Raw genomic sequence first — 27,285 nt, forward strand, 5'->3', positions numbered from 1 at the left:
AATACTATAAGGTAACGTATTTAAAATAATAAACTCGAATTATGGATCGCATGTATTTATTGAACAACACATAGTATGATTTTAACAGGTATAGAAAATAAGAACATGTATCTCTATGAACAATAATAATTTGATTAAAATTGATTTTAACAGATAAACACATATAAGCAACAATTTCAAGCGTCATTTCAAAAATATGACTGTTTTGTATAATAAATATCTACTATATTTTAACATCCGTATATTCGTATCATAAAATAGACTGCTAAGCAGTAGTGTAAATAACAGATATTATATCAATATATTTAGACTTCGTAAGCATTATCACTATTTATAAATGTACGCAAGAGTGCCTGTATGTAGGTAAGGTAGGTACTATTGTAGGAACAATGAATTTACTTCTTATTTTAATTTGTAAAAGGCTATTATGGACGGTATTAAGCCAAGCATAGAAATTCGAGACAAATGTATGCGAAATGCATTTCAAATGCAAAATATAAAATGAGCTTACAATAACTTAAAATTAACTTAAGAAATAATATAGACGAGTACACATGAGATTGCAATTTTGTGACTTAAATATAAAATATTTAATGCAAATTCGTACATAATTTTAATAAGAAATTTGCAATGAATATAAGTAATGCATAGTCGTAAAAGTATCGTTAGGTAATATTAATACAATATTTTATTTTGTTCTTAACAATGTCACGTAACATTTATGTATGTTAGTAAGACTTACTAACTAAAAAACTATACAATATTGTACTATTAATTAAAACAAAACTTACGAACAATGTGCATGTGTATAAACAAAATGTGATGGACTATTCGAAATGTGTAGATAGGAAAGATAACAAGACTCAGAAGTCAGAAGATACTTTAAGAATTGATAAAAGATATATTAAAAATTGAAATCGAACTATAAAATTTCGTGTATCGTAGAAAAAAGTAGTTCTTTTATCATATTAGGCCTATTACATAAGTTGAAAGATAATTATTTTCATAATTACAGAACATTATTTGCATTGTTTTTCCAGTATCTATTATAGATAAAGTTTAGGCCTTAAAGTTACTCGTATGTAATAATTGAGTCCTGTTATATTTCCACTCCCCACTTGAAGGTAGCGATGATGGTACAGGCGTGACGGAAATCTACTTGGGGAAGGCGGTCAGGCCCTTGCTCAGGAGACCGGAGGCGCCTGTTGATGCTTCGTTGACAGCGGACGACAGGTTTGTCAGGAGCTGGAAAAGTTAAAAATTGTTAAATTATGAATATCTTTTAAACAAGCTGTTTGCAAGATCGTCGTCATGCCTGAAGGGGGTTGTACCAAAGAGTTTAATAAGTATAGGGGCTATACTATAGACAATTTAGAAAATATTGTACCAATGTTGTCTTATATTTAGATTTGTACGTTTAGTTTTTATTAAAGTTCCTAATAGTAACAGTTATTTTTTTCATAGTGTTCAATACAATGTGATACGTAGATACATATTTTCCATTCCGTAATGTGTGATTACTAAATACAACATACATTATCCCTCTTCTCGTTGAGGTATTTGTCAGCGTCCTTGATCTTGGAGTCGACGACGGTGCTGGCGTTCTTGATGCCCTCGTCAGCAGCGTTCTCCACCCTCTTGAGGGTGTTGTCCACTGTGCTGTTGATGGCGTTGCTGGCATCTGCAGCCGCCTTCTCAGCAGCCTTCTTAGATTCCTCTACGGCTGCGTCTGAAATTATGGATATTTGAACAGTGACTTGGCTGTACTCTACCGTGCATTAAAAGTTAACACAGATACAATAGAAAGGAAAGTCAAAGTCAAAATCAAAATCATTTATTTCAAATAGACCAGGAAGGCACTTTTGAACGTCAAAAAACTAAACTTTTGAACGGAAAAAATATAAGTAAATCAATCTCGACTTTTAGTACTGATTTAATAATTTTGTATACATCCAATTCGTTGGTAATGTAAATATTTATCAGCAGTTTTAACTTCCGATGAATAAAACAAGAAATATTGTTTCAAAATTATGTACAGAAATATGTTACAGTGGAAAATTTCTATCAAATCATATTAAGCAAGAAACTTTATACATAAGTACATAGTATATTATACCCTTTCCTTTCAACCGTTTTTACCTAACAAGTCTAACCCTAATAATATCTAAAGTGGGACTTACTAGCAACTCTCTTGGCCTCTTCTTCGGCGGCCTTGGCAGCAAGCCTGGCCTTCTCCTTGGCGTCCTCAGCGGCCTTCGCGGCCTGAGCCTTAGCCTCCTCAGCTGCCTTCTTGGTCGCGTCCACGGTGGTGTTGATCGTATCTGAGAAACAAATATTTTTATTTAATAAAGGAATATTGCTTGATATTTTATTTTATGCTAATTTTTAGACGACTTTTTGTTTCGGTAACCTATGCAATAAAATGAACTTGAACTTGAACGACGATTGTTCTTTCCTCAATATCGCATCGTAATTTGTAAATAAATAGGTACATGACATTCACAGTCCTTGCAATATTATAATACCTATTTAGATGATGTCATTTAAAAACATAACTATGTAGGTGTAAGTATATGCAATTAAATATGCTGTATGTGACTAGTCATTGTATTTTTTAATGAGATTCGTTAAACTATTATTTTCATTTATGTTAAAGCACTGTTATGTTACTCTCCACATCGATAAAATTACGAATTTATATCAGGTAAGTAAGGTTTTGCATCATTTCGGCACTAGGTTAAAATAGGTCCGATCTGGCTATGAGGTAGGTTTTCTTAATTAGGCTGGCAACTCCAACCAACTACCCACATTAAAAATTACTTAGTAAAGAAATTAATAATGATAATAAACTGAAGCTGTTCAATTTCAAAATAGTGTAGATAATGAATCATGATACCAACAGCTGCAGTCTCATGCGTCGAACATTTACCGATGTGGATTTTATATTAAAAACAAGTTAATAAATCACTCTAACACACAAATTATTACCAAATTAATTATTATTTTTTGTTACTAGTCACACAACACACTATGTACCGGTTGTATCTTCAACGCGTTTTTGACAAACTCCGAACGCTTTTTCAGAAACATCTTTAGGTCCTTGGAAGTTGTTTTGGATTAAACCTACAAACAATTTTATTTACCTGAGTAAATACATAAAAGATTTTTTAGGAATTCCAATTTGTTAGGAAAATCCAGTAACTTGTCAAATCTATGTTACAAAATTCACAAATCAGCATTTCACTCTCCTTGCATGAGTGTTAGGCCGCGTTTCCATTGACGCGGAGCGGGGCGGAGAAGAGCTTAGCGGTGCACGAATTGACCAATCACTATGCTCGAAATCTCCGCACCGCTTCAATGGAAACAGCACGAGCGGGGCAGAGCAGAGCTGAGTTGATATTCATACAAATATGTAGCGAGACGATGCGGTGCGGAGGACAGCGGGGCGGTGCTGTGCGGTGGACAGCGGGGTGGTGCGGAGTAGCGCGGTCAAAAAGGGATGTCCAAGTAGCGTGTGTGAGGGTGTATAATTAATCGATTTTCTTAAAATCGACTACTACGAAACAAATTACTAATCAAAAAAAATATATTTATTATCAATGTTATATTGATGTTTTAAATTTTCTTAAACAGTCGTTACTCAAATAGTCAATCATAACTTTCAATTGAGAAAATACTTTTTTTTAGTTTTATTTTCATGTCGAATATCGTTTATTAACGACAAAATTAACTATATAAATCTTATTTCGTTTAATATCTTTATATATATAATTCTTCTGTAAGTGTGTATGTCACTGAACTTCTCTTAAACGAGTGGACCGATTTGGATGAAATTTTTTGTGTGTGTTCAAGGGGATCTGAGAATGGTTTAGATTCACAATTTTGTCAGCTGGACAATGATTTTTTGATTAATTTTTAATTTATCAGTAGTTGTTGATTTTGGAATGTTTTACATTGGATCCCGACAGACGGCGCTACCATCGCAGTGTCAAATATTAATGACGTTAGTTAGATATTGTCATAACATTTGAATAACAATTTTCATCAAAAAGGTCCAGAAAGTTTTAGCTTATTAAAAAAAGTTTTAAATTTTCAAATTAAAGACGTGTAGACAGGACAACGTCTGTCGGGTCCGCTAGTATCATATAAAAAAAAAAACAATGAACTCTAAATAAAAATATCGATTGCGATATTTGATCGATAAAGGGTCTATTGTATTAAGACATGGTCAATCTCTCAATATGATTCCAAAAGTATGCTCCGCTCCGCCTCACTCCACTCCGCTGACCATTTTTCACCGCTCCTCTCCGCCCAGCTCCGCGTCAGTGGAAACACTGACCACTTTTCACCGCTCTTCACCGCTCCTCTCCGCCCCGCTCCGCGTCAATGGAAACGCGGCCTTACGAGATCAAAATTAAATCATGAATGTATGTCAGTACGCTATGTATATCTAGTCCTTTGAATAATGAGTCAAAATGTGAATGTCATTTTATTAATTTCTGTGACGCATGAAAAAATTAAACACACTTTTAGGACAAGAAAGAAAAATTGTTACAATTAATAATTCACACATAACAGAATTACATAATCTGAAAGAAAACACACATAAAAAGAATTGACTACAGATTACCACACACCATTAGTAAAAGATAAGCGAAAAGTAAAAGGAAAATTAAGTTATTAAAAGATTAGTTACCTTCGACCGATTCTAAGCCACTCTCAGTTTTGTCCGCCCCCGTCTCAGTTACGTTAAAGAGCGAGTGCGCTACAGTCTCTAAAGAAAGTTAGCAGAAAAGTAAAAGATAAATTAAAAAAGGTAAAGAAAAAAGCATACAAACTAAATCATGCAACTACCAAACAAAAAAAAAATGGAATAAAATGATTAAAAACAAAATGAGGGAGAATTTTCTTTATTGTGTTTTTTTTTCTTTTTATTTTTTAAATGATCATGTCGTGTATACCTTTGGCACCTCCAACCATATTAACTCCTTTATCAAATACTGAAGCTGCTGCATTCTTTGTCGTGTCAACAGTGCCGAGTACAGTGCTTGATACTGTATCTACAAGGCAATATAATAAGCATTGTGTAAAATAATAATAAGAAAATAAAGCCAGATAATTCAAAATCCACGCTACACAACCCCATTGCTCACATTTTAGCTTAGCCAATGAAATTCTAACAATTTAAAAAGCGACCATACGTGACTACGTGACAAATACGATTCGTCGAGTAATTGAGTCATGTCTTGCCAGCTTAAAAAATACACAATATACCAAATTTTCCAATACCTTTAGCATTTCCTAAAAACGATACGCTTGTGTCTACGGCACCAGCTGCTACATTCTTAGCCGAGTCTACTGTGCTTGCCAACGAATCTACGAAGTGAAAATAATAAAACAAATAAAAAAATTGAAAGAAAATAAAAGGAAAAAAATACAAAAAAAAACTAATTGAGTATACCTTTAGCACTGCCTACAAAAGCCGCGCTTTTATCTACTGCTGATGACGCAACATTTTTGGTAGCATCTACTGTGCTATGTACCGTATTAGCAAGTGTGTCTACAAAAGAAAAAAAAAGTGTAAAATAATGAAATGAAATAAAAAATATAATTGATATGTAGAAGGTTGTAGGTATTGCGTGACTGGCTACCTTTAGCACTAGCGGCGTACGACACACCCGTGTCTACCGCAGAAGCGGCCGCTTGTTTTGTAGAGTCAAACGTATGTGCTACTGTGTCTACAAAACAAATATATTTTTTAATATAAAAGAAGATAAAAATTGTTTAATTATTTCTTTGTAAGTTACAAATACCTTTAGCACCCCCAACAAAAGACGCTCCCTTATCTACAGCCGATGAAGCCAAACTTTTCGTTGTATCTACAGTGCTATGAACAGTGTTTGCTAGCGTGTCTACGGAAAAAAAAAACAAAAAATAATGTAAAATGAAAGAAAAATGAACAAAAATAATAAAATTTCTTTGAATTTCTAACTACCTTTAGCACTAGCAGCGTATGAAACTCCTGTGTCTACCGCAGAAGCTGCCGCCTGTTTCGTTGTATCAATAGTATGTGCTACAGTATCTATAAAAATATTTTCTCCCATGAATAATAAGAATATACGCATAATTGTTTCTTGAAAATACTTTTATTTAGTTTTGATACCTTTGGCACTTCCTATTAAAGATGAACCCTTCTCAACTGCTGACGCAGCTACATTCTTTGTCGTGTCTACCGTACTAGTTACTGTGTTTGCTACTGTGTCTAAAAATAATACAAACAAAAAATAAAATAAAACAAATATGAACTCAACAAAACAAAAAATAAAAAGCATTGACCTCTATAAGGTGAGACGTACTAAATGTCTCTAGAATGACTTGAAACTAGTCGAGTTCCTCTTCAAACAGTTAAGCTACGTTAGTGAGTAAGCCGATTTTTTTTTAAGTAATTGCATTGAATTTATTTCACTGTACCTTTTGCACTACCAATAATGGAAGAACCTTTCTCAACAGCTGCAGCGGCGACATCTTTAGTCGTGTCTATCGTAGAATGTACAGTATTTGCTACAGTTTCTAAATAAACGAAATGTTAAAAATTAGCACAAATGTGGTGCAAATTAATAAAACAAATATTTTTCTATTGTAGCTACTTATGTAGAATTGTGTAACGAATTAACTATGTATCAAAGTGTTGTAAGTAAGCTTAAATTAGTACAAAATGAATTTAAAGAATCAATGGCTAATATAAAACTACCTTTAGCGGTGCCAATCGCGGTTGTGCCCTTCTCAACAACGGCTGCGGCAACATTTTTAGTCGTGTCTACTGTCGCATGAATTGTGTTTGCTACTGTGTCTACACGGATGGACAACAAACAAATGTACATATTAGCCACAAAACAAAGCGAACATAAAGAAAATGATGGCACACAAATGTCTACTGATTGTATACCTTTAGCGGTGCCAATAGCGGTTGTGCCTTTCTCAACAACGGCTGCAGCTACGTTTTTAGTCGTGTCTACTGTCGCGTGAACTGTGCTTGCTACCGTGTCTACATAAATGGACAACATCACATATTAGCTACATCATAAAGCAAACAATAAATGTATGTAAATGCGTTCTAAAATTGTAACTACCTTTAGCGGTGCCAATGGCGGTTGTGCCTTTCTCAACCACGGCAGCGGCAACATTTTTAGTCGTGTCTACTGTCGCATGAACTGTGTTTGCTACTGTGTCTAAACGAATGCAAAACCAAAAAATGTATTAGCTACAATAAAAAACGAATATAAAATGAACAAAAATCAAGTGCTAAGTACCTTTAGCGCTGCCAATCGCGGTAGTTCCTTTCTCAAAAGCGGACGCAGCAACATTTTTAGTGGTGTCTACTGTAGCATGAACCGTGTTTGCTACTGTGTCTACATGAGTGGAAAAACAGATATTAGGAACAATACAAAGTGAACTATGAAATATGTAGGTATGTTTATAAAACTATGAACTACCTTTAGCAGTGCCAATAGCAGTAGTGCCCTTCTCAACAGCAGCAGCTGCCACGTTTTTGGTTGTATCAACTGTGGCTTGTACTGTGCTGGCTACCGTGTCTACGAGAATGGATAAATATTAGCTACAATCTAAAGTGAAATAATGATGTGTGACAAAATATTGTGTATCTACCTTTAGCAGTGCCAAACGCAGCAGTGCCTTTCTCCACAGCAGCTGCGGCTACATTTTTAGTTGTGTCTACTGTCGCGTTTACCGTGCTTGCTACCGTATCTACATATAAATAAATAAAATTAGCCAAAGTAAAATATAAATTATTTAAAATATTTAACTACAGAACTGAACTACCTTTGGCTGCACCAATGAATGTTGTGCTTTGGTCTACAGCTGATGCTGCAACGTTCTTGGTAGAGTCTACTGTGCTCTGTGCTGTGCTTGCTACGGTATCTACATAGCAAAATAATATAAAATAAAAATGGAGTCCCAACACAAAAAATAATAAATCTCAAAATTGTGCTATCTACCTTTAGCTGTGCCAAATAATGAAGTGCCCTTGTCTACTGCAGCAGCTGCAACGCTTTTAGATGTGTCTACAGTGCTGGCGACCGTATCTAACGTAAACAAGGAAAATTAACAAAAATTCCATATCGCAGCTATATTTGATACATTAGGAAACTGATATGATGGATATTATTATGAAACAGGTAATACGTTGTTTGGAAACAGTGACGGATTTAGCCATTTTGTTTGTACTAAGCTCCGTAATGAATTAATCGTAAATGCTTCTTGAATTTTAAATGAATAGAAGTTTTCAAGTTGAGTAATCTAACCAGAGTTGGTTGAATTATGTTAAGGCATCAATATTTTGGTGAGGAACTTAATGGGAATGATTTTAAAAAATAATACAATTCTGATTCTACCTTTAGCTGTGCCAATGAGCGTGGTACCCTTGTCTACGGCAGCAGCGGCTACATTTTTGGTTGTGTCTACAGTGGTACTAATTGTGCTGGCTACAGTTTCTACAATAAATAAAATAAAATGCGGCTTTATAGTGCTGTTCACCATTTGAACGTGGGATTCAGCAAACTTTGGAATAAAAACTAGGTATTTCGATTCCCGGATCGGGCATAGCTTTACAGGGCTTTTTCGATTTTTCGAAAATTACTCAGTAGTAGCACGGAGCCTGAAATTGAGCCCAGTATATGGCAATAGGTTCACCCCCTATTACATGGAACTTATAACACATATTGTGAAAAGTGGGTGTGCTTTGTATAGCGGCATTACGTGCCGGGCGCTTCTGCCTAACCCTTCGGGGATAAAAAACGTGACGTTGTGTTGTAATAATAGTTCCAAAGTTTGCAGATCATTAAACAATCTCAGCAATAAAAACTACCTTTGGCCGTGCCAATCATAGTAGTGCCCTTCTCAACGGCAGCTGCAGCAGCATTCTTGGTAGCATCTACAGTTGTGTGCACTGTGTTCGCTACACTATCTACAACGTAAAGTCAGAGACACATTATCGTGGCGTGTTGTGCATCAGAAACATATCGGTTTCATACATTTACTATAGTTAGAAAAGAACAAAGCCGTATTATCCCTAGGAAAAACTAGACAAGTGCCTGAGTCGCCTTGAGTAAAGAGATGCGGCAGTGTGTACCGCAGGTGCCCATAGAGTGAAGGTAGAGAAAAAATATTGGGTTGCCTATGAAGTGCTTGCTTAGGACGCTCTCTAGGTTTAATCCGTCTCTGGAGAAGAGACACATTTGTATTTCGTGTCTTTTTGTGTGGGTTGCCAAGCGCTTGCAGCCGATTGGTGGTCCGCCATAGTACGCCACGGTAATGTATTTCCGTCTAACAATGCATTTATGACATGTCATATAACACTAAAAGCGAATAGAGTAAACACGTGGATAAATTAATGTAGCGGAGATTTTAAAATAAAATACATGGCCTGTACAAAATTATAGTATTATATGGATGTACGTACATATAAAAATACACGTGGCACTACTCTTTCTGGACATTTGTAATATGGAACTATTGTACTTGCATAAATTATATTTTTAAATGTTACCTTTCAACCACAATAACACTATTTGAAGTATTTTTCAACCGGTAGGTAGCTCTAAACGCAAATATTATAACACTGTATTCTTTGTATTCCGACTTTTGTGCCGAACGTATTAAAATATTAAAAATAAAGTGTAAAATATAAACTTCGTACGAGTAAGTATTTATTTACCTTTAGCTGAATCGACGTAGGTTTTCCCAGTCTCAATTGTACTTTGTGCAGTTTTCTTTGTGCTATCTACTGTGCTTGCTACTGTATCTAAGGCGTAAAAATAATAATAAAATAAGTAAAATAATCGAATGTGTAAAACAGTATAACAAAAAAATCATTGTTATTTAACAAATAAACAAAAAAAAACATAAATTAAATAAAATAAACTAGCAAATAAATACCTTTGGCGCTCTCAAAATAAGACAAGCCCATGCCATAAGCCGAACTGTATGCACCAACAGATGCATCGTATGCCATTTGGAACGTACTTTGGGCTGTATCTAAAGCGTTATTAGCAAAAATACACGGGTTTAGTCACAAACGAAAAATACGCACACACAAAATAAAACAAAAAGAAAAATACCTTTGGCGCTATCTACATAAGTCTTTGCCGTATCTACAGCTGTTTGTGCAGCGTGTTTTGTGTTCTCTACAGTGCTATTCACTGAATCTAAAAATACAAAAATAAATGTAAATATTGTACGTAAGTAAATATAGGTTATCTTCGTTCGCATGTTAAACCCACCTCTAGCGGTTGTGGCATATGTTTTCCCGGTATCAATAGCCGATTGGGCAACTCTCTGTGTAATATCTACCGTATTCTGAACAGTGCTTGAAACGGTATCTAAAAAAATAATTGTAAAAAAACAACAAACATAAAATAATAACACAAAAAAAATTATAAAACATTTCTCCCTCAAAACAATAGAAAATAAACTACAAAATAAAATTTACTAAATTATTAATATTATAATTCCGAATAACCAGCCAAAAAAAAAGAACAAAGAGTTCACAGATAAAATAAAACGTTGCCAAAATTATTTCCCGCCCACCGTTTCCGAAGAAGGCATGATGAAAAGAAGGTTTGTTTACCTTTCGCCGATGTCAACGGCTTGTCTAGCCGCATTTTACAGTCTTCATCTCATACGTTCTACAGTGCAAAGTTAGTGCATGCAGACAGAGTGAAGTTGAGAAGTAATCCATTCATCCTCATTAAACATTCTTAACTTACCTTTAGTTGTGTTGTATGCTGATTCTGCGGCCTTTTTCGTGTTCTCTGCTGTTGCAGCCAATGTGTCTATAGAAATAAAGTAGCAAAAAAAAAAGAAGAATTTAGCGTTACTAAAACTAAAAACGAAAAGTACAAGCTTTACGATAAGTCTAAATAAAAAAAAAATACGCAACAAAAAGTACTGCTCTCTAAAATACTATTAAAATAAAAAAATCGACTAACTACACAGGAAATCGACTAAATATTAAAATCGAATTAAATGTAAACCTGATGCACCTACCTTTGGTTGTGTCAACGACCTTCTTGCCATCAGCGAGAGCCTTGCTGGCGGCGTCCTGGGCCTCACCAGCGGCCAGGGAGACCTTCGACAACTCCTTGTCCAGGGCATCGATGGCGGAGTGCTTAGCGTCGTTGGCTAGAGAAAATCAATAGGATTTTGTTAGAATTTAAAAACTTGAATGTTTTAGCAGGTACAGTAGCAGTATAACCAAGAATGAACTCAATACATAATAGTCTGTATATGTATAGAATACTATCCCATAAATAATAACAGAGGGCTTAGTACGAGTTTGTTTTACATGGGATCTAAACGAGAGCGCGTTAGGCGCTTTGATTGGTTGATTCATTCGCGCCGACCAATCAGAACGCCGAATGCGCTCATGTTTTGTTTTACTTCAACTTAAAGCAAACTCGTGCTAAGGGTACTGGTCCGGTATTTGCTTCTGCTATCACATTCTCTCTACCTATGTGGCTTAGGTCATCTTATCTTATTAATAGACCTACGTTTTCTCTTATCACAACATAAATACAAGCATATAAATAAATAACAGAGATGGGACCTGAGTGATAAGTAATTTAACCAGTAGGCGGCTAAGTTGGAAACGTATGCGTTGATAAACGATAGATATAGCTACCTTTTATCTATGTGTAATAACTATCGTGAGTCGAACTAAATTAATTGAAAATAACGTTTGTAACTGAGAAAAGCGTTCGAGGACGCTGCTCATGAGGAAACTAGGACTTAGAGCTTTTCTCTCTTATTTTGTATACCTGAGTAGAGCATTATTTTAAAAAAATCTTTTATCTAATAGTTGTGATACTGTTGCACTAATAACTCTATCGCTATACACTAAATAAATGTTAATTTATTTCCATAGACAGAGAGATAAAAGCTATGCATATTTAAATATTATTTTGCCTCATTTAGACTAATGACTAAATAGTTTAATAAAAATAGAATACTGAGTAATGATGCAATATCAAGCATATAAAATTATTAATTGGGTTTATTCAAACAAAACCTTATGCAATAGATTAATTTATATTCCTTCCACTTTATAATACTTAATATCTCATCTAACCAGACTAATAGTGTAACACATTTGAATGTAATAAAATATTTAGAAGACTCTGGGTTGTATGTGGTGTCGGCTAAGTAGATTTTTATAACGATGATAATATGTGTCGTCTAGCTTTAATCATCATAAGGTACTTGCAACATGAACACTATAAAAACTGACTCATTCTTTTGTTTTCTGTCCGACAAAGAACTACTATTAACTAGGTACTATTTTAGTGAACTTCCAGATGCAGAAAAATCGACTAGAATCGTTATAAAATTTGATTCGATAGATTCTCTATTCAACATTCGACCAGATGAGCTAGACTCACTAGTAAAGTACATTCCTTAGTATTGTAAGGTTAGGAATATGCTCCAATCACTTTGTATTACGTTAATTAATGATATAAATAAAGTTTATAGAAAGTAAGTGAGCAGAACAAATAAAATAATCCCTCATTCTTATTTATTTTTTATTTTTTTTAATCTTTCCTAAAACTTGACGTTCATAGTAATAAAATATACCTGAGCACGATAAAATTGCATCCAATAGAAGTAATACCACGTAATACTGTCGTAAGTCAGTAGTATAATAGGTATATATAGAACATAATTGATTACAGGATATGCTTACGGAAAGGAGCCATTAATATGGACAAGATACAAAGGTTCAACGGACGGAAATGTTATGAATTATAATGCAAGTAGGCTAGAGGCTAGCTCGAGTTTATTAATAGAAACTCTACAATCTAAGTATGGAACTAAAAAAGAACAAAAATCATTTTAAAAATGTATATTTTCACTGTCTCATGACTGGTTGCAATTTTGAAACGTAATGAAAGGAAACAGCTCTTCAATCAAATTCAGAGCGGATAAGTACCTACACAGCAGGTGAAGAAACTTTCGCATTTTAGTAGAATAAACCTCAGACTTCTAATGAATCAACCTGTTTACTAGTGTTTGACTAAGTAGTCAAACTTTATTGATGTCATGATTTGTCAGAGATTGATATTTCCAGTTTTATAAAGCGTTTGAATTATGACACGTCAAAACGTCTGAATTAACTACTCCTATTGCATAAAGACCAAGATCTAGGTATCCGAATCACACTTCGTTTTCCGATACCAAAATAATTTATGTTAAAATAGGTACCTGTGCCTGCAGCATTGGTGGCGGTCTGCTGAGCCCCTCCGATGATCTCACCGGCCTTCTTGACCTGGTCTTCTACGACATGAGCGACCTCCTGTGCCTTCTCCACGGCAGCTTGCTCTGCATCTTTTTTCTTGCGGTCGAAAAGGGAAGCAGTCTTCTCGCCGATGCTTCGGAACGCCCCTGGAATTTTAGTCGATTAGTATTGGCACATCACTATTTTTAATGGCGGTTCTTAAAAAATAAATAAATTGTTTATTATTTTAAACAGTTTTTTTATCTATTATTATTTATACAAATGCTAACTATTTACGTTTAAATATTTCGTTTATACGATTTATAATAAATTGTTCCTTCCTACAGTTGTTTCGAGAAACATGAGTTATAGGTTACTCGTAAATTTTGTGTTTATCAACTATCATAACATAGCTTTGTGATAGTATATTGTAATAGATTTTCATGGGCTATAAACTTTAATGATAGGTTAAGGGACGCCCTCATACATAAACATAGTGAGAATAATTTGCATTAGATAGGTACATTACTTGTTTCAGTATAGTAATAGTTAGGTACTACCTACGTAAAATATGTTTCCTTGTTTATCACAAATAGTTACCTATGTTCAATTGTGATCTGGACGATACAAGATCTGGGTCTTTCTTAAGAGAATCTTATTAATATAGGCAGTTAGTACCTAAAGAATAAAACAATACCTATTCAAAACTTTCATGTGTGATATTAGACTAATTTTATCGACTTCACATTAACAAAAGAACAATATTTCACATGGTTTGCTCGATACGGAGTGACGCCTTTTTATTGATTTTCATAGCAGAACTAGTCCGGTCAAGGTGAGCTTATCCAGCCTTTGCTATGGAGTCACCAGCCACATACGTATAACTGAACACGTTTCGCGAACACCGGTTAACATAACCAGTCAATTCAGAAATAATAATTCTCACTTCGCAAAGGTACAAATTATTTACCCTGGCAACACCCACGGCAACCGACATGTTCATGGGGTACGTGGGTTCGCTGTGAACATTATTTCCTGTCAGCATTTAGCTTCTTTTGTAAACATTGGAAGATTTTAGAACATCTATCATAATCTTATGACATAACAAAATTAACATGTTCATTCTTCAGGTTTTTACAACCTATCAAATATTGTAACGAGTATATTATAACAGATAGTAATAACTGTTGCAAATATGTAGTTGACATCTTTTTACAATGTTCAAAGGTACGCAATAAGTGTGAAAAGTAATTAATACAAAATAAAAGAACTCACCAAGGTTCTTGTCTATCGGAAAGCGTGGAAATACATTTAAAAATTATTCATATTTTTACAAAATTATTCGAATGATTAATTTTATAATAAAAATTAACTAAATCCATGCTTTTTACTGCTACGTCTAGCTTTAATGGTGACGTGAACTGTGATAATAATATATTGGGTTACTAAAAAATACCTGTTATTTGATATTTGACGGACACAGTGATAGTGTGGTGACTGAACATTATTTGAATACGTGCATCTACGATACTTAGGTTGTACAATAACGTAATTTTATCTACGAATGCTTAAAATTTCTACGGTACGAAGTTCAGTATGATACAAAATAATCTCAAGGTGAATACAAGAATGATGATTATGTTTACGGATTCTAATTTCTAAGATAAAACTAATACAGATTAATAGATTAAGTATGAAGTTGATATCTGTAACTAGAGTAAAGGTAAGTGTAGACAGGTGGAAATTAATGAATAGGTATCTAAAGAATACTCAATAATTCAAGGTTTTCACTTTTCATATTCCTTTAGAATTGGAATTTGCATTTGTTAACTAGTATAGCTGCATATAGATAGGTATCTGGTGATATATTATGAGGACATTTCTTGTCTCACGTCCTACTGATAAATCGAAGTCAATAGATACTGTGAGTCGATGTCTCGACCGATTGACCGAACGAAAATAGAGAAGTGCGTGGCGAGTCGGTCAACTCGGGATCATCGCACGCTCGCCTTCCCGGCTCTTTCGTAACTCGTACTGATTGATGGGCCAAATAGCTCTCAAGTGATAATAATATAGCAATGTACCGGACAGAATTGAAGATTCAACATTGTATTTTTTGCAAGTGCTACTGAATAATGTGCTCTTAATTTTTTCCGTATTCAATATTACGAGTACGAACACTTAGGCGCTGAAAAGAAAAGCCGAAAAAATGATATTTATTATACCGCGATGACGCGAAACGGTCGTTCGCGGCCGTTTCTTACGTTTACAGAGATTAAAAATATCCTATGAGATAAGAGGTCGTGTGAAATTCTTAACACACTGACTGAAATACCTACTGTTACACTAACGCTACTATCACTGATCGAGTACTTTATGTATAGACGTTCAGCATATGTAGAACCAAGAAGAAACAAAACAATTTTATAGACACATAATATTTTATGCGCATATATTATTCCGTAGTTACATAACATAATCAAACTGGAAGTTATATGTGTCTGAGAGTAACATAAAAGTTCTATTCGATATGGAGCAATAACAGCGCGAGGATGACGCTGCGATCGATAACATATTGCTGCGATCGAATGGCCCACACCAGTAATTGATTCTACGGACCATTGCTCGGGAATATGTCATATGGACGGAATAAATAATGCTACACGTGTAGTTTCGCAGAAAAACTTCACTAGCAACTGTTTCAATTTCCTAGAACAAAACAATAAATATTATTAGCCGCCTGCTAGTCTAGGTCTCGGCCTCGCAAGCCCTGAAATTCTAGATCCAGGTATCGATCGATCTGCGCCAGACTGGTTTTATGAGCACTGCGGCACCATTGGTGACCTAGGACACAGCGCGCCCACGTTAACAGTTTCCACGTATAAAATGCTGAATGTCACATGGTTTATACTTTTATGACGATATTCAGATGTTATCATTAGAAATTAAAAATTGCTACGCGTTTTATAAATAGTATAGAATCACTCCAAAACATAAAACTTTATAGGTAGTAGTAGGAAATGGCAATTTTATAACAATTAAGGCGCCATGCGCCATTACAAGCCTCTTAGATTGTATTAGCCATAAATCTCTGGAGCGAGTCCTATCTAATTTAGCTGTCATTATCGCAGACTGTGTAGGCATGAATTACAGATTCTTTAGCTGATACAAGCTTGTAACCAATTGAGATAAATATCCGGTCTCAAGCAACGTGACATCACATCCATCTACAGCCTGTGATGTCATTATGAGATTGAGAATTCTCGGAAATTATAACTTGAAATTATATTTAAACGTCCACCCAGTACTATAAACTTCCTTTAAAAGAAATCTAGATTCCAGCTTAATCTAGTTTAGACATCTGTTCGCTTGTGTCATTCGGGATACAGAAAATAAAAACATCAGGTGCTGATTTTTAGCACATTAAGCGCCTTGGGTGGCAAAAGTGACCGGCGCTAGCGGAGGATTTGCCTTCAACAGATATTTGTTGGCAGTCAAAGTCTACCTACGGACCAAAATTGACAAACTGAAGGTTCGACTTGATCACAGGTTGTATAGGTTTATTCTGATTTGTAAGAATAAACCTATTATCCTATTATCACATTTATTTCATAACGCTACAATGCGATAACCGATTAAAAAAGGTACCTAAATACATAACCTAAATGTGTGTTAATTAATAAACGACCGGTCATTGTACTCGTACTAAATAATTATAACTTGATCATTCTGTTGTAAGTATTGTGTAGTATCGGCCACAGATCGACCGCAAGGTCACTTGAAACAAAGGATAATTTTACACCTGAGAAGTAACTATGTGATTAATAGTATCAGATTATGATATCGAATAACCGTCGCTAATAACCGATTTTAATCCAAAATCGAATAGAGAAAATATTAAAAATCGATACTAATCCAAAGATTTTGAATTCAGATCGTTTATTTGGGCCAAAAGAACGAATGATACATTTATGTAGTTCATTCAATATGTCACATCACTATTTTTATGTGCTTTATTACGTGACGGGATAGGAATAGGAATAAGATTAAATATTATTTCTATTAATACTTAGATATAATAGCATTTTAATGATTCATGAAGTTAGCGATTAATGGCCATTGTCTGGTACGGATAGACAATTCTAGGTGGCTCTAACGAGCAATCGAAGTAGAAAAACGTGTTTTTATTTACATTCAGATAAGTCGGTGCATATAATGTATTATTAGAAGGATTTGTAATGGAAATTATGACATCACATTGTTTTAGAACGGTCACATTGATGACGGAAACTTTTGTTTAACGCCCTATGTTATGTCGGCACGTCAAACTACATATCTGATTATGTTACATGTAAAATTTTGCAAAATTGATCTAATTTTCCAAGGGTAGTGTTCACTTTATTTTTTAATATCCTTTATAATTTAGTTTTTGTACATGTTATTTCGTACCGGCCATTCCTGTTGATGCCCAAAGGCTTAATTACTGCAAACGCCAAGAAAGAATTCCTGCGCAGCTTGCGTAAGAACCATCTTGTTATATATCTGTCCTCTTCACTCGTGTTTATGTTGCTATATGTTAGGAAGAGAGGCACGAGGAGCCTCGGATATTAATATAATGGCGGGCCCCGGTACTGGCTGACCTTGATGATGTCATCGTGCAACCGGCGAGATTTGTTTTCGTTGCTCGTAACAACGAATGAATATTTGTTGACATTGTTTACCGGGGAGCTGATGCATATTCAACGATATTTGAACTGTGACCTATTACTTGATAAGGGCGGTGTATCGTTATCTAGTTCAGCGACGAGACGCGACGGAATACCAACGGGCTCTCAATATTTATGCAGGAATGTGATACGTAAACGGAACCTATTATCACAACTAAATATGATTAGTTACGTGATTTTGAACGGTCTTGACCCACCACGGCACTGTCTGTTACCGCATGTACCACCTTGATCTTTATTAAGCAAAAAATCAAAATATCTCGAACAAAGAACACGTTTCTCGATTATTCTATTTGGATTTTCGAATTGATTAATTTAGCTACTGCTTAGATGGTGATTAAATACACGTTCGGTATCGCCGTCCGCGGTTGCCGTGGGCGGGTCTATCAGTACGTTTAGTACAACATGAGTACAACTAAAACAGGAATATCAGCTTAAAAATGATGTAATGTTGATATCTTTAACACAGCTTCCTAAACGTTTCTTTCATTTAGACCAATAAACAAACCAGTGAGAATTGTTTAACGCAGCTCTAATTTTACACAGCTTCGGATTGTGATACTTGCACAAACACTCCACACAGAACACACGCAAAAATGCGTAATTTGTGAGATTTGCAAACCTTTTGTTACTTCAAGGTAATATTGAAAATCAAACAAGAAGGAACCCTCGGGGGGAGGATAAAAGGACGCTATTCCCTTACAGCTGAATGCGAGGTCACGGATATCGTGAAAATGTACCTAGCTCCCGCACTTCGCCTTAAATAAATAAGATGGGGGAGATACGAATTGCGTCGTTCCTTCTGGAAGAAAAGCTTTGTGTGAGGTTTTACGCATTAGAAATTCAGATATCTAAACAAAATCCAATTTAGGAATTTCAAATGACTACAAAACTGTTGCATTCATATCAGATGAATCTATTGTTTTAAATTTTGGCGTTTCCAATGATAACGTCCGTCACAAATACCTATCTTGAGCTAAAATGCGAGTTATTTTTAGTTAATGTAGTCTCTCCTTGACCACGAATCTCGGATTTGACAACCAGACATGTTAATCGCATCTAATAAATTTTATGTCGTATCGGTTATATAACCGGGTCTATTTGATAAGCTTTACATATCTAATCAGTCAATAGCTTCGGGCTTAAAAAGCTAAAATTAAATATTATCACCACGTGTACATTGAGGGCATTAAAATTTCCAAAAAGCTAGAACTAATTTATTCAATTTGGTTCAAAATATATAGTGATAATAAACTCAAGGCAGAGGTTTCACGAACAATGACAATCAAGTAGTCAAGTCTCAAGGTCTAAAACCAGTTCTTAACTAATTTTGGTGTGTCCAAAACTTGAATCAAAACATCATTCGTCTCACTCAAGACGTAACAACAGCAACTAATTTATTTAGCAACTTATGTCACTTTAATTCCGCCTCCTCTAAATTGGGCAAATTACTCGTAGGCTGCTGAGTTCGAGCGTAATTTTATCCAGTTGTGATTCAGATTGAGTCGACCAATGGCGACCCAGCTCATCACTGGGAAAGAGTCAGAAGCGACCGATTACTACAATTGAGCTGCGCGAGAGTGGCACTGTGTTGTGCGACACCTACTCACGGAGAAATAATTCATTCAGATAGACGTAATTTATACCGCTGCCTACGTTGGCTGCGTTCTTTGAACTTTGACTTTTTTATGGAATAAGCCGGTAAACGACCAGACGAATCACCTGATAGTAAGCTGTCGCCCATGGACGCTTGAAACACCAGAGGCGTTACAAGTGCGTTGCCGGCCTTTTGGGGGTTAGGAATGTTAGGGAATCGGGGATTGGGATGCCGAAGTATAGTATAGTATACCCCCTCAAATCACTATAATACCAATTCTCTAACGATTCACTAATGTATCAACAATAAACGGACTGTAGTACAAGAATTAGTAGAAGTTTCTTCATCAATGAGTAATATTTCCTACGTCGTAATTGTGCTCTGATATCATCACTTTGTACTTTGAAACTCGGACATATTGTAGACACGTGACATTGAAATTCTTACAACAATTAAGATTCACACATTCATAGTATTGTCAATTAACAAATTAGGCACATTGTAAGGAGTTTAAGATAATTCTCTTAGATGGTCCCATTATATTCTGATAGGAAACTATTCTACGGTTAAAATATCCGATGTTTGTCTAAACCCTCGTTAGTTCAGACTGGTTAGTTGGTCAGAGCGGTTCTAGAATATTACACGAGATCTAAGGTTGGATAGGACAAGGTATAAGTAGCTAGGAAATTCTTCCGTATAACTGTTCGAAGCGAACCTGAATAGAATGGTCAACACACAATAGTACACTACACTACTAATCACTATTTACAGCTTCCAATTTGCAATTCACGTTTACCGTTTTATTGAACTATTTGAATGAAATCATACTCATATTTGCCTTGTTTCCCAAATAGTTTGGCCCCACTTGCTAATCAAATCACGTCTATAAATAGGTAAAGGAAAACCGAACATAATTATTAGCAGACGCAATTACATTCCTTATTTCTAAATTCCCAATTTCTTTTAAGAACCACAGTATTTTTATTGGCATCAACTAGGACTATTAACCTTGACTTTTAACATCACCGAATTCTTGGAAAGTATAAGCTGTTTACTGAACAGGAATCGACCAAATTCAGAATATAATTCCATCGAATCGAAAAACAGCAATTTACTAACAAATGAAATTAACTCCGATATCAAACAGCCATAGTATCTGGCACGTAAACAAAGCACATTCCTACCGACCCATTCCGCAGTTCGCGCGAATGAATCATAATTTATTTAATAACTGCTTCGATTCCAACTGACCCTGAAAACATATTTCAGAGTGTACTCTTACACCGAATGTAGAGAGCATATGTACGTAATACAATACTCGTACTACTCTTTTAAAAGTAGACCGAGGTAGGTATTTTATTCGTGGCTATTTCAGAATAGTGTTCGATTCACCACAGAATCTAATCTAAACATGAATATTTTCATTTTAATAAAAGCGACTGCTATATGCCCTGCCCACCCCTTCGAGGGTAAAAGGCGTGACGTTACGACTGCTATCTTCAAATACGCTAAAAGTAGTATCATCATTTGGGAGACACATTTTGTAGATTTTCTTTGGGCTAGGTAGACTAAGTACTCGGTCTAGTCTACAAAGTACATAGTCAAGCTAATACGTAAACCAGAATCCAAAGTCTAGATGAACTCATATTCACATTATTAGCGGTGTATTGATACTTTATCAGTTTCACGTAGGATTCCCTCGGTGCACATGCCCTCGGTCAATCCGCTTCTTGTTAACTAGACTTTGTTCAATCCAATCATATTAGCTGGCTTCTCTCATTATTGCTTCATTGTAACTATAGTACTATAGGGAATTAGGTATGTCTCACACAACTGGGATACGGGCAAAGTTGATTATAGATTTTTTCAATGTGACTTTTATCTAGGTCTTTGTTGAATTAAAGAGTCGTTTTCCCATTCCCGTAGTAATCCCGGTTCATCTAAAATAATCTAAATACATAAAATATACGTAATAATAATATGTTCCCTAAAAAAATATTCATGCCACAGCCTTCCTTCGCCCATTATTTTCGGCAAGGTATTGTGCTGCAGTCACCCACTCATTCGTTGAAGAAACTGTTTATTTTGAAAAGATTTCTTAGTATTAAAGAGAGCCGCATTGCAGATGCAGTTTTTAAAAAACTGGCACGTCGCCACCGTGTCTGCTAGCATGCTCTGCAATACCATACTTTTCTGGATCAATACTACAGGTATCCAATTTTGCTTTTGACCAACACTTTGCTAAAGTTAGCTCATCGATTTAGTTATTTTATTATGAACACTCTGATAACATGTTTTGGCAGCGTGTTACATTGATTTTACAATTTAAAACAACAAAATTTTTAACAAGGACATGATAATCATGTAAATAAATACTTTACAACACAATAATTGCACGCGGAAATCGGAACGAATGGATGAATGAATGAATGAGATACCACATTAACAATAGAGGTGTGATAGGTCACGTAATATTAGGTAATATTTTTCTCGTTATTAAGAGTGCAGCACTAGCTTAACATTACTGGATTTATAGTTTTGGCGCGAATACCAAATGAGTACGTGACTTGTGGCGATAAATTAAATCGCCATCGCCATCGCCATTAACAACTTTGTGTAAGGAACGGGCGACGCGTGCTCGCTGCGTAGTTAGCAGTTACCATATTACTTCACATAACTTTGGCTTTTGCGTCTAACCAACATAATGTTTGATTTTCAAGTTAATTAAGTATTTGATTTGCGTCTCACACACACGCTACTCTAATATTATCTATTGAACTGATTGAATATTCATCATTTAAATTACGTATATCTTCCTATTATTTTAACCACAACAATTTACTTTACATCATGTTGGACCTTGATACACCTACGGCAGCTGGCATCTCTGACAAGGTTACTAAAAACAAAAAGCAACCTAGATTTTATAATTTTTAACACAAAGGGCCAGACAGTTAGTAGTCAACTGGGATCGCGCCCTCACCAAGGCCACTGAGAACAAAACGTTTTCACGTCAACAATAACTGATTTACGAGAATAACTAGTGATTCATCCCGGCACCCGTGCAACCGGAGCGTGACCATGCAGAGGGTCCCCGGGTCATGATCCTCGCACTAGTAACGTGTTATCGTGAACACGGCCGTGTCACGCATCCCAGCTATGACAGACAACAGCTGTTAATCACTTTCCGTGTTATCTGTATCAGTAGGTACCTAATGCCTGTTAGTTCTGTTACAGTCTAAAAATAGATATTTTAAAGGTCTACGAACGATCGTTATTGGTATTTTACTTCGATCAACAATACCAACTAGATATCGGGTCGGCGCAAAAAATACGTCTCGATAAATAACAGCTCACTTGAGACGTGAGCTCTTATTTTGTTTAGTTCACTTGTAACACGGCCAATGTAAACACGTTTCACAATGCCGCAATGTGTATTCAAGAGTTGCAAAAATAATGCCCGCAAAAGCAATTCATCGGCCGGGGTGTCTTACTTTCGGTAAGAACATATAAATTAAGTTATATTATAATTTTTAAACTAACAAATAATATTTAATTATGAACAAAATTACCGATTTTAAATCACCGCTACAAACGTTTGGCCAAGATCGGCCAATATGTGGCCAAACGTTTGTGTAACAGAACAGTAGACGCATGGAGTAGATTTATGTTGTAGGTAATAATTTAAAATAATTTGTTACTAGAACCTTTAAATAGGTTAATGCTACTTTTGTGTCTGTTTTTTGAACTCTCATTAGATAGTTACTTATTTCTATTTTTTTTAGTTTTCCTAGCAATCCGTTTACGTGTGCAGAATGGGTCTCGATTGTCGCCAGAGAAAGAGAAGATAACTTTTATAAGCCAGCTAAGAATTCGGTCATATGTTCAGATCACTTTGATAAATCGGATATATCCGGAAATACTAACCGCCGTCGATTGGTTAAAACAGCAGTGCCTAACATAACAACATACATAATTTTAACTAAACTTTTACGTTCATATTATAAATTCTTTTAGTGTTGAACGCGACTCCATACCTCCTGTAGTAATATTCGACAAAGCAAACTGACACGAAACAAAACGCTGTAGCTCACAAGGCCGTGACCGGAAATCGTACTTTATTTGTTGCTCCTTAAAGTTGGTTTTACACTTAATGTTATTTGACTTATGTCTTTTCATTTCTAAGTGACTGAATAGGTTTATTGCTTTTGTTACGAAAGATAGTAAGTGTAAGATAATATTTTGAAAATTTGTGACTTTATTACTAGGTGCGATGGTTGAAATTAGGTTAGACTTAAAACTGTTTTAAAACTTTTCTCTTAGTACGTTAAAAACAAATGCAGCTATATAGGTATAAATTCACGCGGACACCATTTGGCTTTGATTTTGTACGTGACCCGTTATCTAGTTGGTATTGTTGATCGAAGGTATTTTAAGATATAGTTCTTCCTCGTGCGAAACTAATTTCGATGAGGAACTCCGCAAATTCAGATTTCCTCTTTAGTATGAGCTGGGTTGTAAACAGCTCTATCTAAAATGCGTAAATTGTACATCCGATGATGGCACCTTCATATTTTGCTTTGTGACTAATTCTTTAACAAATAGTTCAGTGTGAGTTCTTTTATAAATGAATCCTATGTTTTTTTTTTCGGTAATTTGTAAATGACTAGTTATGTCTGGACACACACAAATATAGAAAATTAATATAATAATTATCTAACGTGTTAAATCTTTCCACTATTCGCTAGACGGTGTCGGGCGCGACGTGCGACATATTTTCAGTGCAGTAACCTTGCGATGCGGGGGACTGTATTGACCTACTAACTTTTCCATTTGGAGTCTTGTAGTCTTGTATCTCTAATGGCGCCATATTGCCGCCATAAGTGCACTAAACGCACCCAGTTTCTTTTATTAATAAGCTTTCTAACTGTGCGGCCACCGAGTGATGCAGTGTTTTTAGATTTACTTTATTGTCAAGCTTATTTTACGCTCGTAATTAGAAATATAATAAAATTATCGATAATAGGAGGTACCTACTAGTAACCCCAGTCTACGGGGAATAACGTGCAAGATAATGTATTAGTGCGCTACAATTAGAATTGCTTGAAGCTAACAATGACATCAGTCTACCAGTCGCCATTGCCACATAATGACTCAATAGGAATCCATTAAGGAAGCATTAATCCTGACTCTTCACGTTTAAGTAGGTATGGTATGATTCATGAAGCTGTGTTCTCGTTGAGACGAATATAGAAAGTAAATCATCTGTGTATACACGATCAAGATGATGAAGAGGCAGGCAGGACGCCAAGATTGGATGGTAATTCCATTTTGGAAGTTTTAGTTCCATTGATAAAGGATAAGTAAGATAAAGGATAAGTTCCAATACTGATAATTAGTAGAACCTGGATGTGATCAATAATCTCAACCCTGATCAAGATGAAGACGAGGCCCAGAAAAAGAAAGAATATCCAAAGTGTCAGTAAAAAGGTGTAACACTTCCTATGTGCTGTGTGCCAGAAGATGGCACAAAAGAGTTGTTCATGTCTCTTGTCCCAAATGTGAGGTATCGCACTATTATTACGCCTTAATATTTGAAACAAAGAAAGGACTCGAACCCAGTGAAGCGTTAAGGTCGAATAGAAGAAAACAAAGGAGTATCACCTTATAACGCAATTCATCAGAAAAGCCTGTGTGTTATGTAGAAATTGTTATCTAAATGGCTGGTCATAGGTAAGTTTGCCAGCGTTTAAGAAAAATTTAACAGTGTAAAAAATACATTTTATTCACTGAATAATATCGGGAATAAATATAAGATAAACTAGTTTATGAATAGAATTCTAGATCGATAGTTTTATCACTACCGATCCGATCTGTACCTATCCGTAACTGAGGCGTATTCTCTTGATTTTTCCTCAAGTTATTCAAGTGGCAACATAACTTAATGTTATCCGGAATCTAACTACTGCGGATTGCGGTCTTTCGTTGCGGATATATATCTGCAGAGATATATATCTTTCCTTGCAGAAAATTTGAAATTACCGATAATTTTATGTTTAAAAGATGCGACAAAAGATTTTCTTTTGGATGCAACGCCCCACAATTTCTCCAAAATGTTTTTCCTGACCCTTCCCCTTCCCATTTTCCATTTTCTTCTTTTGTTTACCTTTCAAGAATAATTATGTAATGGACATAAAGTACTAAATATGTGGACCCCTAAGCCCCCAACTTTACGGTGAGTTGATCAGTGGACTATAACAACATTACCTATTTATATGGAGTCTGTTTGTAATGGGAAAATCATCATTTAAAACGTCATGAAATGTAAATAAAAAACATAACTATGTTAGATACACATTATTTATTTTAAGTTGGTATGGTATTAAAATATAAATGTTTTCCTTCATTCAATAAATGTGTTGTCTAATAGTACATTAATAGTTATTGTGATTAAATTCTGAAACCATGTGCATAATTATTTACATGAAGTAATTGATTGTAATACGTATGTTATGTAGGTATAATTTAATTTAATGTTCATGCTCAACTAGCATACGATGGGTATGTTTTACAATTTAAATGTTTAATTATGTCTAGATACCTACTTAATTCAAGGACACTACGGCAAGATGTTAAAAATATTTTCATAATATTAGGTACTTACCTATACCTGTAACAGTTACTTAATACTTGTTACTCGTTACTTAATTAAAATAAAATAACATATAACAGGTACATGCATATGCATATCTAAAATCTACAAGTGGAAAATAAAATATAAAGTGCTAATTTTGAATAAATGAAGTCGGTTAAAAATAGCGACTAATCTACAGTTGCATTTTTTACATTAAAAAATTTAGTAAATTCCAAAAAGGCTTTTTACAGTCCGAATAAAAATAAATATTTCATTGGCTGTTAATTCGTTGGAAATTTAAATTATTAACAAGTTCATATATAGGTTTTTTACATACCTGCGATTCCACTGAACATTTTGTCTGATTTAATTTATTTCTCACAATTTAAAACACTGAAGCTAAAACTGCGTATCACGATTTATTTTGAAAAACTTGCACAAGTATTTTTCACGGAACGCGTTCACGAAGTGCGGTGCGATTGCAATGCCTTTCAAGGTTCTACTCAACTAAAATCGACTTGACCGCCCGAACTCAAAGATACATTTTCCATGCGAGTGTTATATGAACCGACAGTATTTTTATCGATGACGTCAATACATTACGCGTTTAGTGGCTTGCGATAGTTTAATGAAACTTTATGTTTAGTCTTTTTATAGTTCCTGTAATATATAAAAATAGACCATAATAATGTTTTTATTTAATAAAAAGCATATAAATATTTAATAAGTTACTCACATTTATTTGCTATTTTACTACACGGTAGTTTTTATTACAGAACTGGCAACATTCTTACTTTGAATTGTACATCCGGTAGCATTAAACTAAAATATTTATCATAGATTTTACTAGTATTATTTGTGGATTTCAAAATTAAAATAGATTTAATAATTTTATAATAGATTTATTATAAAAATATAATTTATTTATTCATTTGTAAACTAATAGTTGCTCACTTGAGTAATGCTAAAAAACCAACATTTTCTGAGAAAATGTACCTGGAACGCGCTGGTTGCCTAGCAACGAAAGCCTTGACAACAA

The 27,285-nt window shown here is 34.9% G+C and overlaps 1 protein-coding gene across 40 annotated transcripts; it reads right to left on the reverse strand.

Annotated features, from left to right (window-relative positions):
• Positions 1-39: 39 nt before the first annotated feature.
• Positions 40-26,885, reverse strand: LOC118268825 (perilipin-4). 40 transcript variants are annotated; one of them, XM_050702288.1, is made up of 29 exons: positions 26,584-26,810; positions 13,276-13,455; positions 11,065-11,199; positions 10,785-10,850; positions 10,299-10,397; positions 10,137-10,223; positions 9,734-9,820; positions 8,885-8,983; positions 8,412-8,510; positions 8,016-8,102; positions 7,840-7,938; positions 7,666-7,764; positions 7,494-7,592; positions 7,311-7,409; positions 7,131-7,229; positions 6,947-7,045; positions 6,752-6,850; positions 6,164-6,262; positions 5,996-6,082; positions 5,814-5,912; positions 5,652-5,738; positions 5,462-5,560; positions 5,290-5,376; positions 4,962-5,060; positions 4,697-4,774; positions 3,037-3,123; positions 2,181-2,321; positions 1,536-1,729; positions 40-1,245 (listed from the first exon to the last, which is right to left on the reverse strand). In XM_050702288.1, the coding sequence occupies exons 1-29, from the start codon at positions 26,600-26,602 to the stop codon at positions 1,156-1,158; spliced, it is 2,898 nt and encodes a 965-aa protein (XP_050558245.1). In that variant the 5' UTR covers positions 26,603-26,810; the 3' UTR covers positions 40-1,155. The 40 variants fall into 40 exon arrangements, with proteins under 40 accessions (XP_050558245.1, XP_050558238.1, XP_050558249.1 ...); XM_050702281.1 differs by lacking the exon at positions 4,697-4,774 and adding an exon at positions 6,472-6,570; XM_050702292.1 differs by lacking the exon at positions 6,752-6,850 and adding an exon at positions 9,955-10,053.
• Positions 26,886-27,285: the final 400 nt, after the last annotated feature.

Source organism: Spodoptera frugiperda, chromosome 2 (genome assembly GCF_023101765.2).
Source record: "Spodoptera frugiperda isolate SF20-4 chromosome 2, AGI-APGP_CSIRO_Sfru_2.0, whole genome shotgun sequence".
Classification (NCBI taxonomy): Eukaryota; Metazoa; Arthropoda; class Insecta; order Lepidoptera; family Noctuidae; genus Spodoptera; species Spodoptera frugiperda.